General features: G+C 37.8%; 1 protein-coding gene across 1 annotated transcript in view; it reads right to left on the minus strand.

The window, feature by feature from the left end:
• Nucleotides 1-1,314: 1,314 nt before the first annotated feature.
• LOC140953097 (probable ATP-dependent RNA helicase DDX43) overlaps nucleotides 1,315-18,140 on the minus strand; it is a 25,226-nt gene continuing 8,400 nt past the window's right edge. Inside the window, exons 3-23 of the mRNA XM_073402595.1 lie at nucleotides 17,621-17,753; nucleotides 16,931-16,964; nucleotides 16,674-16,759; nucleotides 16,029-16,110; nucleotides 14,789-14,892; nucleotides 14,510-14,565; nucleotides 13,091-13,144; nucleotides 12,132-12,196; nucleotides 11,465-11,575; nucleotides 10,988-11,061; nucleotides 9,902-9,969; nucleotides 9,702-9,802; nucleotides 9,399-9,486; nucleotides 8,692-8,751; nucleotides 7,932-7,999; nucleotides 7,486-7,554; nucleotides 7,084-7,191; nucleotides 5,711-5,785; nucleotides 5,302-5,389; nucleotides 4,326-4,428; nucleotides 1,315-3,455 (exon numbers count right to left, since the gene is read on the minus strand). Coding sequence (XP_073258696.1) covers nucleotides 3,286-3,455; nucleotides 4,326-4,428; nucleotides 5,302-5,389; nucleotides 5,711-5,785; nucleotides 7,084-7,191; nucleotides 7,486-7,554; nucleotides 7,932-7,999; nucleotides 8,692-8,751; nucleotides 9,399-9,486; nucleotides 9,702-9,802; nucleotides 9,902-9,969; nucleotides 10,988-11,061; nucleotides 11,465-11,575; nucleotides 12,132-12,196; nucleotides 13,091-13,144; nucleotides 14,510-14,565; nucleotides 14,789-14,892; nucleotides 16,029-16,110; nucleotides 16,674-16,759; nucleotides 16,931-16,964; nucleotides 17,621-17,753 — 1,797 coding nt within the window. The 3' untranslated portion in view covers nucleotides 1,315-3,285. The remainder of the gene's footprint in view (nucleotides 3,456-4,325; nucleotides 4,429-5,301; nucleotides 5,390-5,710; nucleotides 5,786-7,083; nucleotides 7,192-7,485; nucleotides 7,555-7,931; nucleotides 8,000-8,691; nucleotides 8,752-9,398; nucleotides 9,487-9,701; nucleotides 9,803-9,901; nucleotides 9,970-10,987; nucleotides 11,062-11,464; nucleotides 11,576-12,131; nucleotides 12,197-13,090; nucleotides 13,145-14,509; nucleotides 14,566-14,788; nucleotides 14,893-16,028; nucleotides 16,111-16,673; nucleotides 16,760-16,930; nucleotides 16,965-17,620; nucleotides 17,754-18,140) is intronic.

Genomic DNA, 18,140 nt, shown 5'->3' on the forward strand with positions numbered 1-18,140 from the left:
TGAAAGTCAAGTTACGTTTTATAAGAATTTAAACATACAGAATTTTTTACTTCTCACGGAGGTCATTTGCTAAACACCACAAGTTCCTGGTGTTGGATTGTCAGTAGCAGGAGGTCTAGAACGCGCGAGATTCGGGTTTAATCCATTTTAAAGTTTTTTGTTCATTGTTGTCATAGTGATATCGATTTTACTAAAAACCGATTTTGCCAAACTTCAATTCATAGTCAATCACTGGTGAAAATTTTGTGGCGATCGGACAAGGATGAAATCACTTTTAAGGCGATTGAAAAAGATCGGTATGGTCTCCGAGAAACTGTTTCGAAACACCTTAATTTTAAGCCGATTTCATTCTAGTAGAATTTTTTAAGGCAAAGAAATTGGCTCAATATCTAAGCATTAGCGTGTAAATTAGGGGTACAACCTCTTTATCGAGTTTTAACCAAAGCACTCAGTGCCAGTAAGGGACTTTTAAATTACCTTTTAATTAGTGCACCTTTATATTTCCTTTATTACATGTTCGATTGTTATTAATTCAGTAACTGCAGATTCTTAATTCTTATTATTTTCTTTACGGGTGTACATCTAACTTTTTAACCCTTAAGGACTTAATATTGATCAGCATCAAGTCTCTCCTCGTAAACTCACTGCTTCATAGATTGGTGACAAGGATTAAGGACATAACCACACAAGATAAATCTAACTACTACCTCAACAACTTCAGGGCGACTTTCATTTCTAAAATTGATAAGGGTTAAGTAATGACTATACTGATTAGGGTTAAACCCTGAGAACAGTAATTAGGGTAGGCACTAGACTTGCCCACAAGTCGAGCTCAAAATTCTTCTCGAGGGCAAGGCGCGAGCTAGAAATTTTTTATGTTTCCCGTGGCAAAGGAGCTGAGGCCTACTACCGGAACCGGAAACGAGAAGCGAAGGTCTAGGTAAGCAAGGACTCAAATCGGTTAATATTTACTGTTATGATTGTTGCTATATAGGTGCAAATCAAACCTCCCCCTGGCAGCATATTCGCAGTGGCGGAGTGGTACAGATCGTGGACTGCAGACCCAACGCTCCGGGATCAATTCCCAGGAACTTCAACACACAAGCAAATTTCAAGTAAGCGAAAGTGAGAGGAAAAGGGGTAGTGTGGAGCATTTTCAGTAAGTATTTCCCTCATCACTGTAGTCAGTGTTCACTCTCAAATAGGACATCAGTTCGTGTAGGTATCATAAGGTATCGAGTAAGGAAGTATTTACATTCATCAATACAGCTTTACTTCTAACGTTCAAAGCGCAGGAACGTTGCAAGAGGAAGATTATATTGCTAACAAAAACTACAAATTTTTTATTTTCATATCTCATTTAAAACAGAATTTTTAATATAATTCCTCGACATATAAACCCTACCGATTTAATAGGTAATTTCATCTTTATGACAATTCAAGTAACAATTTTAAAAAATATATGTAGAGAATGTCAAGTATAAGCAACAAGTACAGATCTTCAGCTTGCCAACAGGGTTTGACGATACAATAAAATATAATCAACTGTTTCTACTGGGAGATGAAAATCATTGCTTGCGGTATATCTTCTTTTGCATGTTTTGTTTGATTATAAGTGTTCCCTTGGGTTCACAATCAAACGTTGAATATTAGTACCTCGAATAAAGCTTCACGCAAAAAAATACTCGCGCATATGCAACTAGACACTCCTACATAAACTTTAAAATAAACTCTATTTTTTTATTTCCTTTATGATTATTAACCCTTTCTTCGCAAGTGAGCCAACTTAAAATTCCAAAATTTCTTACCCCGAGATTCCAGTGAATTCATTGAGAGGGCGAACGGCTTATTTAGAAATTCTTTTCCACGTTAAGTTTTACAAATTTCGGTTGAAAACAAAGTTCATTCGTTTGTTAGAAGCGATGATATAGGAAATTTTAAAGACGTTTCCATGAATAACGAGTCATTTTTTTCACACTTTTCATACAATGTTTGTTTAAACTGCCCCACTTTCTGCCTGAAGGCCGATCATAGAAAAAAATGAACAGCTAACGAAAATAAATAAACTATCCATGTACACGTAACTTTAAGTAAGAACCAACAAACAACCATATCACAGTAAATGAAAACAAATCCCCTTTTGGCTCGTCCTGATTTCTCCTCAGTGAACAGATTCGCGCCGAAAGTTTAAAGCTTCATCACTGTAGTGAACAGTCATTCTTCTTAGGTATAAGGCTCGGCTCCGAGGCACGCGCTTTACTGTAACTTCAATGAATCTTTCCAAGTCCAAGCTTATCAAACATGTCATCACTTGTACTCGGAGGGAAAAATGGTTACCTCTTTTTATTACATCCATTTTGAAATCACTGGTGATCCCTGCAATCTGATTGGCTCTCAGCAGTGTGATTTATTCATGAATCACAATATTTATTTCTCTAAATCATATCTGTTCTGAATCGCGTCATTCACGTTCTAAATCGCATCATTTTCGCTCTATATCGCATCATTTCTGTTTCAAATACAAAATGAGATGTAAAAGTCTTTTTGTTTTCCCTTTTCAACAAACCGGCTACTTGATCAATAAAATATTGGTACTGACTGAATTCTGCTGTTTCAAAATGGCTGTAATATAGTGGTAACTGAACTTCCTGTTGTGCAATTTTGGTCAGAAATCCCCAGAAATCATACCTGTGATTCCAAATGGAACTCGCGCGATTTTAAAATCACGCGTATGATTTGAGACTAAATTGCACTCCACTAAGTTCACTGATTGCCTTTATAAATCCTGACTGATATAGACAGAAGACGTCCAAAAAGACATTTCTTTCATACAATCAAGTATAATAATCCTCCATTTAAATTTGTAAGTGAAGTGAAACAGATCTACATGTTACGGTATCTCCAGCTATCAATACTGACAAGGACTGGAGATAAACTGAAAGTAAAATTATCAGCGACGCGAGAAATGATCCTTGTGAAAATATCCCCGTCCACTGTTCCAGAACTTCAGATAGGTTTCCGGCCTTAAAAGAATATCCGAAAACTCCAATCCAAAAAATATACGATAACACCGTCCAACGTTCAAAATCCAATTGACCTCTTATCGGGAAAGACGCTTCATTGAAACGAATGCACGAAGGGGCGTAAACTGTCCGCACGCAAGAGCTGGATGATCATAGTCATGCCACGCTCCAAACAACAGGATAGATCTCAGTTTTCACTTACTCAAGTACGCCATGAAATGTCCTTTTCCCCAGCGAGGGTGGGACAAGGGAGGGTGGGGCATCACCAAAATCCATATCCCATATCAGACCCAAAGTTATCACGATCTCTTCGACCGCCGCGTCCTCCTCTTCCTCCTCCTCCCCCACCTCGCCTGTCACCCCCACCCTCGGGACATTCCCGAGCAAAATGGCCGCTGCCACCGCAGTTATAACAACCGCCGCCACCGCCGCCTGCAAAATGAAGAGCAATGACAAGAGTGAAAAGGATGAAAATTACGCTGATTCATGTCATGAATCAGGGTTTGAATCAATGAGCTAACATGTTGGGCGCTCTAGACACTACGCCACGGAGAGACTCAAGGCGAGCTAAGCTAATTGGTGAAACTGTACTAGGTTATACCTGCCAGGTATACTATAAGTGCTAGAGTCGGCAATGTCGAAAGAATCCTTTGTGATGATAACGGGTGCTAAAAGCTCAGTGAATATGTAAACATCGTCTTGTGAACAGCACGGGAGAGAAAAATTCCCCGACGGCGAGAAGTGGAGCACAAGAACTCCAAAGAAGAAATAATGACGAATGTTTAAGGGTTTGGACCAAGAAACAAATTAGCTTGTCCAGTGAAGCACAAGAGAAAACGAAGAATGTTCCACGATAACTCGACAAGATTAGCAAAGAAAGCTGAAACACAGCTCCAGAATCAGAATGGAAGAAACCACACTAACCACCCTAAAGGCCACTGATCTCAAGCCAAGTGCCCCCTAGCACCTCATGTTTACCACAACTACTCTCCAAAGTATTACTATTAAAGTTCTCGAACTTTCACAACGATGTAAACAGAAGGGAATGAAACAGTTTTCCTCTGCTATGAACCAAACTTAAACCTGAATAGTACTCCAATGAAAATTATCAAAATGTGTCTCGACATCAGTCGGATTTAAAATGTCTTTAGGTTTAAATGTTAACAAAGAGAAGCGCGTCATCCCCTCCATGTTGAGTTGCCTTGCTAGTCTCTCTACCCTCCCTCCCCCGACGTACAAAGTAAAAGAGACCACTGGGGAGGAGTAGGACACATGCACTCAACAAAACAAATACATCCATACCTCCCCCTCTGCCTCCCCTCCCTCCTCCTTCATTATTGTAGCCGTTCCTCTCACGGAACTCTTCGTAGCGCTGCGCCATGTCTGCTAATTCATCAGGTACTACCTTTAAACCAACAGCGATGAACGGCGTTAATGAACGACAGTAAGGGGTATCTTTTTTCTACTACCTTGTTTTAGCTGCTTAAGGGGGAAACTGTAATATTCTTTCATAATCTGCCTTAACGTGGTTTGATATTCTTTGGGGTTTCATGAGAAGTAAAATCAACCAAAAAAGGTTCCTGTCTGGTACATTTTCTCAGGCAAAACTAGTAATTAGAGTTGGAGTCTTGTGCCTACATGTAGCTGCTTTGAATTTGTGTTTGCTCAACAGTAAAATAAAATTAGTACTAGCGGATGTTCTGTCCGTTGTATTTATTTGTAAGTACTCAAAACGACGTCACGTATATACAGTAAAAAATATTTAAATTTCTCTTCCAACCTGCTATGCGGAGTTAAAATTGAGAAGGCTTTTGTCAGAAGGAAGTGGCCACAGTAAACACGTAAGAAGTAAAGGAGTTTATTTTAAAGTACGCCATCACTTTGCCCATCAAAAGTGTTACGCTTTGAAAATAATCGAACTTACATTAAGGGTCTGTTTACATGAAGGTGGGGGACCCCAGGTGGGTGAGGTAACATGTGGCGGGTCACCCCACCTAACATGTAAACGTGACCACATTAAAATGAGAGATTTTATGGACAGGCGGGTTACCCCACCTAATCGGGTTACCTTTACCTAGCCGGGGTCCCCCACCTCCATGTAAACAGGCCCTAAGTGTACAAAATATGGGCCCTGGTTGTTCAAACAATGGATAGCGCTATCCACCGGATACATCACTATCCAGTGGATAAGTATTATGGAAAGCAAACGCGTTATCCGCTGGATAGAGATATATCAGTGGCCTAGTGTTTATCTATGCCTTGAAAATATGTCCGTTACCTGATTAGCTTCAACCATAATGTTGATCAGTTTATGAGCCTGCCTCCAGTCATCTCTCGTCACAAACGTAAGCGATGTACCCTTTTTACTGCAAGATAACAGACCATCTAAGGTAAGTTTACAGTCCACACAAGTCTGTGCAGGATATAAATGAAGAACTTCAGGCGCGAATCTAGGATAAATACTGACCGATTTCTTAAACGAGGTTCGAGGGCGCAAGCTTCTAGACATGTCCGGGGGGATGCACCCCAGTGAAATTTTGTTGATTTCAACTCCCCAAAGTCACCTTTCCTAGGTTTCCGAGTCATTCAGACAGGATATTGGCCATGGAAAATGGACTAATTTCTGAAAAATCTGACCGATTTTCGTAAAACGGTGGAAACCGGTGTGGATCCGAGCCTGAACTTACCCGGCCCTTCCTGTGCGGCCAATTCGATGTACGTAGTCTTCTATACTGCGAGGAAAGTCAAAGTTAAGAACACACCTAGAGAGAAATAACAAGTAAATATATTAGTGGGTGTACTGCCGAATAACTAATACTTATAACTTTCATAACTTGGAAGAAGGAGAATCCGGCTAACACCAGAAAGCTAAGAAAAATCCGGGCTCTGGGTGAGAATCGAACTCACGACCCGCCGAGTACTAAATTGGATGCTCTAACCACTGAGCTACTGAAGGCTATTTTTTTATGGAGAATTACATGTATCATCATCTTTGCTAAAGAGCCCCATCCCCCTTCCAACGTAGTTGAAATAAATAAGCCCCTCTGAGGCTTAATAGAGGATCTATTATATACATACTGAGAAATTATCACCAAAAAGCTATGCCGTAAATTTTCTTATGCAAATGAGTTCTAGCCAATCAGAGGAGCGAACGATGTTTTTCACACATTAAAAAAAAATGATACGTCCAATCAGAATCGCGAAAGACCATGGTTTTTTTCACGTGTGAGAAAAATGATACGTCCAATCAGAAGTCACAGAGGTGTGTGAGTTTCGCGCCAAAATTCCCGCTTTTTATAGGCGCTTGCAGCTTGCAGACATTCAACGAGGAAAGTTTTTCTCGAAGAGTTTTTCTCGTAAAAAAGTGAAAAAACATCTCGGAAATTGGAGTGGAATAGTTTCGTGTATTTCTCTGTCGATGAAGACAATTGTAGAGAGCCAGCTGAACAACAGCGGAAGGGGAAAAACAGAACGAGACGTAAGCTTAAGTTGTGCTTTTTATCGGAGCTACTTTCTCTTTCATTTACTATTCAAATCGGCCATTTTACTTAAATTCATTCATTTTCAATTGTGCGTTAAGAACAAAAAGTTAACATTACTTATAATTCTTTGATTACCCCATATCCTTACTCTCATAAATAATATTAACAAACATTTTTACTAATAAGCTGCTGCTTCATTTTGTTTGTCATTTTGAAATATTTTTAGATTTGAAATAAAAAGGCTGTCGAAATGATGAATGTCTCAGTATGTATATAATAAACACAATACCACATGGAAATTGCTCTGTACGGTATATACGCACTTGGGGTTTTTTGTATCGGAAATCTTACTCATTCGCTGCGCTCACTCGTTCGATTTCTGATACGTCAACATCTCGTGCGTAAATACGGTATGCCCGCACTTTCCATAAAGTATTCTATATTTACGGTATACACTGTATGACTTTGAAAGTAAGCCAGTACTGGATACTAAACAAGCTAATTCCAATTGGTAGCTGTTCTTAGGAGAAAGCACCATCACCAAAAGGACCTTAATACTGGAGAGAAAGATAACTCACGTGACACCACGAATGTCCAATCCCCTTGAAGCTACGTCTGTTGCTATGAGGATTTTGGCCTTGCCGGTTTTGAAGTCGTCTAGGGCTTGCTCACGATCATACTGCTCTCTGAAGAAACAACCAAAGACAGTGACAACGCATTTGAAAAAACCGAGATAAATTTCCACTTGGCCAAAGTAGCAAGTAACAAATAAGTGGATAACTTGGGAGGTCAATGATAGGAATGTTATGTCGAATTTTGAGCCTGGTGAATACATGAAAGAAGATCTTTTTTTTTTCAGTCAGTGACACAGTTGGCTGGCTCTCAACTAATTCTCTAAAGAAATGTACGAAGATCAGTCTGGAGAATATGTATGTGTGTGGATATTAAGGCTTACAGGGTTATGGTAACCTCTCACTAACCTGTCTCCATGTATGCATTGAACACCTCGAATTCCAGCCAACATGAAGTCACTTGCAATGTCATCAGCTCTACGAAAGACAAGAGACGGACCATTAGAAAACTTATGGGGAGGGCAGGGGGCAAGTACAAAAATATTTGTGCAGGTGAAAATTAAATGAAAAAAAAAACAATCTTGCGAACCAAGTAGCCCTAAAAAATATTCATGCACTGGCCTAGAAAAATTCTTACTAGGGAAATGCCAACGAAAAAATTCATGCGGCGCAAAAATCCTCTTACCCCAGCCCCCACCCCCCCAACCCTTTCCCATAACTTTAGTAATGTCAAATGCAATGAGGGTCTGCATAGTTACCATGTTAACAAAATTGAAGAAACAAAATAACGAAAGGCAGTTTTAGTAACTGTCAAAAACTACATTGTCATGTCTTAACAATAATAATTTTCTTACTTGACTTTCTTGCCAACGAAAATTAGGACTTTGTCTTGTTCACTCATGGAAGCAATAAAATCAAGAGTCTGAGGAAGGAAAATATTATACGAACTCCTTTATAACATGTAACAGTTAACAGGGTTTTAAGAAAGGCATGTGGTCATGGTCATGTAGACAAACAGAAGTTCAGCAGAGCATAAAATCTCTTGGAATCTTACAAAAGAAAACTGCCACCCACATGGTTTGAAGACTAGAGTAGAGAAGAGTAGAGTACCTGTTTGTTAGGCATGAGGTCATAAGTTCAACCAGGGGGCCTGTTTATCACCAGGTAACTTTTTGGGCCCGAAATCAAACATTCAAATCAAACATTCAACCAAAGAATAAGAGCGTGGACCCTAGCTAACAAACCAGGCCATAATTTTTATCATGTTATCTGCAAAACTATTGAGATCTCTATCTTGAATGTCAACAGCAACACATTTCCAGTAATTATCGGGAATTTCAAGAAGTGGGCCCCAATGCCTTTAAAAAAAAATGGCAAGATCCTGCTGGCTGTGTTTTACAGGTCAAAATTAAAATAAGGTTAAAATTTTTTACCAAGGTTGATTCTCAATTTTCTTTGTCTCTTTGCCCTAATTATTCATGAATCAGTGCTATCAGACAAAGAAAATTGAAAATCAAACTAGGTTAAAAAATTTTGACCTACACCATAAAGACCAGTTATGTTAAGGCATGGGCCTTGTCTTTTTCTCCTTGCAACAGTGATGAACACACTTACCCTTTCTTTTTTGTCAGCGGGATCCAATACTTCCACATGCTGAGTGACATTGTGACAAGCCTGTCGAGATAAACTTTGCATTATCTTGATCTAGGTACTTACAAAGCAAAGGCTACACTGTACAATGGAATCAACAAACTGTACAAAACAATCCAATTTGTAGTATGGCCAAAGCTTTCCCGCAACTGCACATGGTCACATTGGTTGATATGAATTCACAACATCTAACAATAAAACAGTATAATTACTGTTTTCTGCCAAACATTTCTAACACTGTAGCAGGCAGCATTGCAAAATCTATGATGTCAGAGGGTACAATGTAACAGTAGAAGTTATTACCCACAAATGTTGACCACTCACTGTGATATATTTGAACACATAAAAGCTTTTTATGGCTTTATCACTCAATGATTGGTTCCTGGAGAAACTAGACTGTAGTACACGGTTGCCACCAAGCACTGGGGGGGCTAGGGATTTCCCCTCGCTATTGTCTTAAAACAAAACCAAAAAAATAGTTCCAAGCTTTTCAATTTCCTGCCTACCAATTGCATTTACCTGGCAGCTCGAAATCTTAGTGATAGCCCTGGTAGTAAATAATTATTTTTGTTTCCCTTGAATCTCAATGTTTCCTGAGACAGATTCTTGAAAGACAAAATACCGTTTCCCTCAGGGCAAGTCAAAGCACTACATATTTTATGTGTACTTACATTTAAGTCCAGAGACCCTACAAATACTCTGACTGGGTTTTTTAAGTACTGATCAGCCATTCTTTGAACTCCTTTAGGCCATGTTGCACTGTAACCAAAATAAAACAAAGTAATATGGCATTTGTAATAGAAGTCTGAATAATACAACCTCTGACAGCACTCATGAACCACAATAGCAGCAGTTTGTCTTTGTCTGGAGTTATTTGCATTTCTGTCACTCTGTCTCTAACTAAGGCTACAACCCACATACACTGTATTTGCTTTAAAAATGAAGCCCTTGAAAAACATATACTTTTTACCTACCTGGTCATTATTGTCTGCCTGTCAGGTCTGATATCAAGAAGGATTTTCTTGATTTCTGGCTCGAATCCCATATCAAGCATCCTATCTGCCTCATCAAGAACCTATGGATGCACAGGTCAGTAAATTAACAAAAGACTATATGGAGAGAGAAATATGATTTAAATAAAAGCCTAGAAAGAAAGGCTGAGCCTGAATCTTACCAAATATGTCACACTTCTGACATCCATAATTTCATTCATGAGCAGATCATTTAATCTTCCAGGAGTAGCTGACAAAAGAAGAGACAAAATTAATGAAATATTATTAATTATTTACTGCGGCAGGATTAGCTCAGTTGGGTGAGTGCTTGACTATAGAGCGGGAGGTAATAGGTTCTATTCACGGGGCCGGACCAGTGCTTGGGGTCTTGGGGGCTCTGCAAACCTATAGAGCTTCACATAGCTTGGATGACTATGTAAAATGAAAATCCCATCTCCAGTGGGGGACATGAAAATAGTGTCTGCAATAAGCACTTTGGTGCTAAATACAGGCTGAGCATTGACACTGAAATAAAGTGTATTTATTACTGTTATAATTATTTTTCAAACTCATCCCCAGGGTTCTCTAAATACTACTGGTCGACAATAATAAATTAATAGTTTGAGCATTTGGGCAAACCGTAGGCATTAGAGCATTTTAAAAAAAGCCATTAACTATCCATTAGCTATCTGTAAGAATAGTTTTCTAACAGATAACGCATTATCGTTAGTGTACGTTTTCCCAAAACAGGTCACATATGGAAAACATGTACACACTGGATAGAGAACCAAAAGAGCTTTCTTGCTGTTGAATTCCCTGCCTACTAATACCATTTACCCAGCAAATTGAATTAATTTTTTTAGTGAAGGCTCAGCAAGGAAACAATCTAGCTGTTTACTCAACACAATTGCAAATGACTGAAAGTAGGGCATACATGTACAAAAAATTATTGATTTTTAATATTATCATGAGCTTTACCTTTGATGGCAGTTCAGTGGCATGTGACCACCATCTTGAATCACAAATCAACTATCATAGGACCATATAAAAATTATACTTAGAGTACTATCCAGAGTGTAGGCTCTTGTTATTCCTTTCTCATGGTTTTTGTTGATGTACACCTGAATGCAGACTGATAAGTTTGCCTCTTTAACTTCCTCTAGGATCCCTATTTTTTAGAAGGGACCCTGGGGCTACCCAATTAAAGATCCTGGTAAGAACACTGTACTTTTACGGCAGATATTAGTCGTCAACACACATGTAAGTACCTATGACAATTTCAACTCCTTTCTGTACCACCTGTATTTGGTTCTTGCGGCTTGCACCCCCATACACACAAACGCTAAAATGATGAAGAAAAAAAGGACATTAAAAACAGTAAACTTCAAATGCAATAGAGGTTATCATAGAATTTTGGGCATACAAGCTCTCACTTCTAATTAGTTAACAAAGCTGTGCTCTAAGGAAAATAGAAGGGAGCCCAGTGCTCTGAAACTGTAAAATCTAGGGTGCCCATCATATGATTTCTATAAAAAATCTGAGATTTTCTAGTCGCCCGAGAGCCAAAGTTAGGTGCCACAGGCCACCGGGCTCTGCTAGAGCACAGCCCTGGTTACGAGCCAGATAGTGATAAAATAGGGCAGAAGAAAATGACTCTCACAGATTGCATGAAATGACTTGGTATATACCTAGTCATTTCATTATTATTTCTATATTTCACAGTTTTCCAGTACATGTGTACTTACCTTTTAATGCCTCGGTAATGGAACTTCTTGACTTCAGCCTCAATTTGTAAAGCCAGTTCTCGTGTTGGAGACAAGACCAAGACAGTTGGACCACCCCTTTTGTCACGAGGTCTATAGTTCAACAAAAAGATAAGTTCAAGTCTTGTGCCAAGTGGTTTGTCAGGCCAGAGCTTAACCTGGCTTCCAAAGAATGAAGTGACTAGGAATATTTCTATTCCCCTTGCAGGGGATGTCAGTCCATCACAGCCCAAAGTGACTCTTGGTCTAATATCAAAGACTGGGGAAATTGGAAGGGAAATTTGTCAGTCTATCAGAAATCACTTATGGCAAACTGCACTAAAAATAATATACTGATAAATGTACTGTGGTAGATGTTTAATGTCAAAACTTTAATAATATGGTTTTTTTTTGTAATTTAATAACTTTTATTAATTTTTCACACTTAAATAATGAATACAAAAAACTGCAAAATACTTAAAACCAGTACAGAACTACAAAATGCAAAAACATCTCAACAAATTTTGATATTCATTGATTACAGGCATTTAAAATACTAAATATTATTAATTTTCTGGACTGGTCAGACTGTTTTGAGTTGCTGACGTCAAACTCAGGCTTGATAAGCCATTTACATGTAAGTTACAAAGGAGCATATTGGTATATTTACGTTTCTTGACCATCGATGTGCAGGAAAGCAGGCAGGAGAAAAGCTAACGTTTTTCCTGTACCTGTCTAATAAAAAAAATGGAACAAAAGTTGTACAACAGCTCCCTTTTTTTTAAAAAAAAAAACACTTTACTAACAACTTCTCAAACAGTACAGTTTATCACATATTTATATTGAAATGATATCAAAAATACAAAAGAAAGAAAAGGGAGAACAAAGTAAAGTGGGTAAATGATTACATAGGGTATCACTAAAGCTTAAAAGTGAACTAACTATTATTAAAAAATATTATTATTGAAGGAACAGAGAACACAGTGGAGGCATTTCTCTTACTGTCTTATTTATGGTCTGAATTCTGTTCAGTATCAGAAATATTGCTTTTATTTACAAAATCTAGGACATCGACATTGCTGATCCTAGCAGTATGCAGGATGCATGTCGAATATGAACCCAGTATATGGCCTTGCTCTCCATGAGTTCTCCGTAGCTCAAGTGGATAGAGTTTCCACCAGGTGTTTGGGAGGTTATAGGTTGGAATCCTGTCAGGGACTCAGATTTTTTCTTTGTCCCTTGCTTGTGACTGATAATATTTCATTTTCACGTAGGAAGAGTTTGTTCAACAGTTACCATTGACCCCTTGCTTGTGGGGGGGATCCATCTCCCAGAGCCACCTACTTTTTCTGAATCTCCTACAACTCAAAATCTTTTTGACAACCCTGATACTGCTGATTCTTTGTAAAAATGGCTTACAAAAGCACTGGCATATCATTTTAAAGTGGAACCTCGTTAATATGGTTACCAATTAGCCATATTAACGGGGTGGTCATATTAACAAGGGTTTTTTAAAAGAAAGTGTAAGGCAGTTTTTAGCAGGTGGCCAAAAAAAAACCGGCGGTAATAACGAGGAGACCTTATTACCGAGGTGGCCCTAAGGCGGGGTTTAACCGTACTATTTCTCACCTGTGCAATCCCAATCAGATCCATTCCAGACATAACTATGGGCCAGGACTGGCACTGGAAGTATATGAAAAATACCACAGAACCTTAAGTTTGAAACCAAATTTAAAATCTCCATGCTACTGTAGCAAACAAAATATTGAGCTTTCAACTCAAGCTTGAGCCTTTATTGCAGAGATAAAAGATGGCACCAAATCTACTTGATGTTACAGCTTTTTTCATTTTATTTTGGGAACTTGTGACAACAGAAGATAAATATAATGGCATATACATGGACAGTAAATTTGTAATCATTACAAAAAATTGGCACCAAAGTAATTTACAAAGGTAGTATTAGTAGTGTTAGTGGAGAAACTTAGCCCCCCAACATTCCCCACATTTTGCCACTGATATCTACGGCAAAAGTGAAAAATGAAGCTTTGCCAAGCCCATGCCACCCCCACTTAACAAGGTTGTGTCTTAGTTTGAACTACAACTGTATTTTTGGGAAACAACAAATGACCCAAGAGAGGTGCAGATTGATTTGTTTGCCAAAATATACCCAATTTGACGATAGCATCTCAAAATTAAACGTTTGTCGCTTATTGAAGCCCCAGGTTAGTACATCTCTTCAGATACAGTTCAAGTAAGTGGTGTGCCGATCACCGATAATTATTACAATTTTATTGATCAATGATTGAAAACTTTAAGCAGAGTGATAATTGAGTATTGAAGATGTGTTAAATTGGACATCACAAGCTATATTTGACAAGAAAAATTATTGCTGTCATTTTATGAGCTCATGATGCAGTCATAATCTATTGATGTCCCTTTTCTGAAACATTTCATATGATTTTTGTCCTGATGTAAAATACCACACAAAATGAGTGTCCCTTATTAAAGTGGTTCACAAAAGAAAAATATATTTTTTTAAAATAAAAACTCCATTTAATGGAATTGTTATACAGAGATTTTTCTGATTATAATCAATGATCAATTGTTTTGGTTAACCTGATTATTTCAGATGATCAAATATGAAATCTCAGCCAACCCCAAACACTATAGATCTGTAGTTCAAGTACACTGGCTTGAGATAAGAATTTGTGAGGCAATTCACGTCAGGTTTAATCAACAAAATGAATATGCCCCCGTTCTTTTTTGTAGCTGTTTTGTTCATACAATTGAAGTACAATGTGATTCCTACCATGGTAGAGTGGAACCTAAACACCATGTACCCCTATTAGATTAATTCAAACAACTCTGTATCATGAAAGTCATTTTTTGCTGCAGTTATAGTTTGTAAAAGGCAAGGAACATTTTGCTGTATGATTTTTCCAGCTTCTTGGCACATTAACGGTTCCACTGTAACACTCAACAAGTTTCATATATAAAAGAAAGTAAAAAACCAAGCTTGTACTAGTTTCTATTTGTTTCATACTGTACCTGAATGGGTGATGGTCGTTCAAATCCTTGTTTATTGATCTCATCCATTACCTCAGCTGCAAAAGCCCCAACAGAAAATTAAATGCTTAGCAAGCTCAAATTTATTAGAACAGTTTTGGGAGAAAAAAACATTAAGGCTAGTTTTCACAAGATTGCTAGAATTACTGAAAACAATTAAGTGGTTGTTGCAATGACAACAACTCTTACACAATAAAAGCAATCGATCAACAACAATCACTGAGATAGACTTGCGTTCTACCTCAAGGCTGGTTTACTTACGATAATCAGCAAATGCTTCACCGAATGTCCTAATGGGGTTTGGAATTTGGCGGTCTTGTACAGATTCTCCATAGTTTTCAACAGTGATTTTATTGTTGTCAAACCTTTAAAAAAGATTAAAATTATTTTAATAAAATTATAAACAAATAATTTCCTCTGGGTATGCAATTCATGGTTGGTTGTCACAAAAAAAGGTAAAGATAATAGCATATACAAGCCAAAGACCCAAACAGCCAGAGCTTATCCCGGTTTCCTTAGCATGAAGAATGCCTAGGAGTATTGCTACTCCCCCCTGGATGGGATGTTAGTTCCACAGGATGACCCCCAGCAGTATGCTGCCCATACAAATTTATACATGTACACCTGGGTAAGGTGAGACAAAGTGGAGTAAAGTTCCTTGTCTATAGAAACAACGCAAAGGGCATGGCTAGAAAACCTGGACCTCTAGATCTGGAGTTTCACCTGTGAAACCACTCAGCCACACACGCCTCATGGTGGACTTTAGTCTGGGATAAATATACCTGCTGGTAACATTGTTTCTTCATTAAAAACGGTCTATATTGTATAATGTTATGGAAGCCACTTTTGCTTGGAAACTTGTTAAATTGATTACTTGATTGGCCACTGATTTCAAAAAGAACACCAAGACAAAAAGAGCAAAAGCAAACTTCAGACATTGCTCAAAGGCCTCCAGTGATTTTGTTACCTCTGCGTCCTGCATCCCTGACACATAAAAATCCCCAATGATGCAAAATAATTCATGGCATCCGTCCCATAGGATACAAAGATCAATTGATTGATCGATCAATCGATTAATGTGTTTTTGCAGAAATATCCCGTTCGTGTAATTTCTGTGAGAGTCATTATCCTAATGGCTGTTGTTTAACGATGCATATTTCTTTTAGCCTTTATTGTGTTGTAAAATAGAACGACTGTAGCTACCACGATTAGCCGCACATTTAACCCGCTTATTTTTAAATGCAAGCTAGGACTTCTCTTGTTGCAATATACTTCCATACATGTACATGTAGCTGCTTGTCACATGAGTAAAAATGTTTTATACAAAATCTTCCCTTCTATTTTACCTAATTCATTGGTACATGAATGGTATTTAAACACTTTTAAGAGGAAACAATGCTTTGGTAAATCTTTCATCACCCAGGTTTGACTTTTTAAAGTTCATAAAATGTACACAAATCAAATCCATGAAAGCACAATATTATTTTATTCTTGAAAATACCTGAATTTTTCTACTTCCTCTTTCTCCATGTTTGCCACAGATGGATGCTCATTATAGAAGATTTTCTTGATAGCTGGGAGATCTGGATGACATCCAGAAACAGTGAAGTGTGTAAACAGCCACAGTCAAACTTAGACTTAAATTACAATGCATTATCAAAAAACAATACTGATTTAATTCTATGCAGTAATTTCCAAGCAGTTTGAAATCCTAGGGCTTGGAAATGGAATCCTGGACATTATGATCAAACATAAGATATACCATGAACAGGCTTTGTTTTCTTTGCCAATGTAAGTTGTGAGCTTTGATAATGAGAGAATTAATAAAAGTACAAGAGTTACAGGTCAAAATTATATTCAGGTTAAAATAAACCAAGGTTGATGCTCAATTTCCTTTCTTTCCTGGCCCTAATTCACGAATAACTAGGGCTGGGAGACAAACGAAATAGAGAATCAACCTAGGTTAAAAAATTTTAACCTGAATACAATTTTGACCTGTAACATGTGTAGTGGACTCAGTTTCTTACACATAAAATTTTCTGTTTTTTGCGGGACATTATAAATTCCACTTCGACAACTGGCCGTTATAAATCAAGGCAGTTGATGAGGATGAACAAGTTCATGAAAACAGCACATTTAGCTCTACCTGCCCATCTAGCAGCCTCTCTTTCAGCTCTTTCCTCTTTCAGTCGAGCCCAAGGAATGGGTTTAAAGATAGTCGAAGACTGGGAGCTTAAAATAGAAAACAACAACAACAACATATAATAAACAATACTTAAAAAGTGCAAGTGACAAATTTGAACTAGAATAAATATGAACTACAGCATAAGGTGACTAAGTGTGGACCTTTACAATGTAATAATGTAAAAAAAAAATGTATAAATGTGCTGCACAAAAACCAACCTTTCCTTTGGAACACCATTTTCCATGGACAGACCTAAAAAACCAATTGGAAATCAAATCATGACACTTGAAATAAAAATCAGTGATTTGTACATAACACAAACCTTCATACACGTAGATTTCAATTATCTAAGAATAAGAAGTTCAACTGTTCCAAAATTCAGAACTAGCTAGATATGCTGAAACACTAACAAGAAATAATATCAGACTGACAGAATTTTCAACCGAAGGATTTGAAGCTGAACTAAACAGCAAAAACTGACTTGTCTTCTGAGGACTGAAGAAATGGCTGCTATAGTTTGGTCATCTATCCTGACTGACCACAAAGAAGAATTCCTCAATCGGCCTAGGTTATGGTCTGGGTACCACAAGGAAGATGAAAAAAAAGGCAGGCCAAGAAAAACATGGTAGAAAACCATTGTGGAAGACCTGGATAAGATGGGATCATCGTGGGCTGAAGCTTTGACCCAGGCAAAATACCAGACTAGATAGAAGAAACATGTAGCGGAGCTGCCCCATACAACTGTGAGGAACTGAGATGGTTTGTGTAACAATATCCCAATATCAAATCCACTAGCCCCGGGCTATCAGACACTGCTTTCTTTGCATGCTGCTCTATACAGAGAAGTGATTCACCTAGTGTTAACTTAATGTAACAACAATGAAGTTTGAGGAATTTATAACAAGTACCTCCCATGCTGCTGATTATGGATGACTGAGGGCTGATGATTTGTTCAATCAGTTCTTTGGCTTTTTTAATTGCATCATCACTCCCAGAAATTTCAACCGGTGTTTCAGAGTATGTGGCACTGTCTTTCTTCACCTGATAAAACAAAACATGAAATAACTCCAATAATGTCCATCATGTATCTACATGTATAATAACTGTTGATAGTTTACAACAAAGATTCATGAGATTCAGAACGCTGTGAACATTCTCATGTGAATTCCATTTGAGATTAACAGATACAAGTGGCAGCTTAGTGCCCAATGCTCTACTCTTTTCAAAGTTGCCTTTTGGAGACTTACAATTATAAAACAGTCACTAGACATTTAAAAATATTGGTAGCAAGAAAAAGAAAAATGCATTGTGCAATATTACAAGAGAGGTTTAAATAACATTTCAAGTAAGTGATTATCTAAAGACCATTGACACAACAGAAGAACCCTGATAACTCAAACTCCCTGCTACCTTAAACTAAGCCTAATT

This window comes from Porites lutea, chromosome 11, assembly GCF_958299795.1.
Source record: "Porites lutea chromosome 11, jaPorLute2.1, whole genome shotgun sequence".
NCBI classification, from domain to species: Eukaryota; Metazoa; Cnidaria; class Anthozoa; order Scleractinia; family Poritidae; genus Porites; species Porites lutea.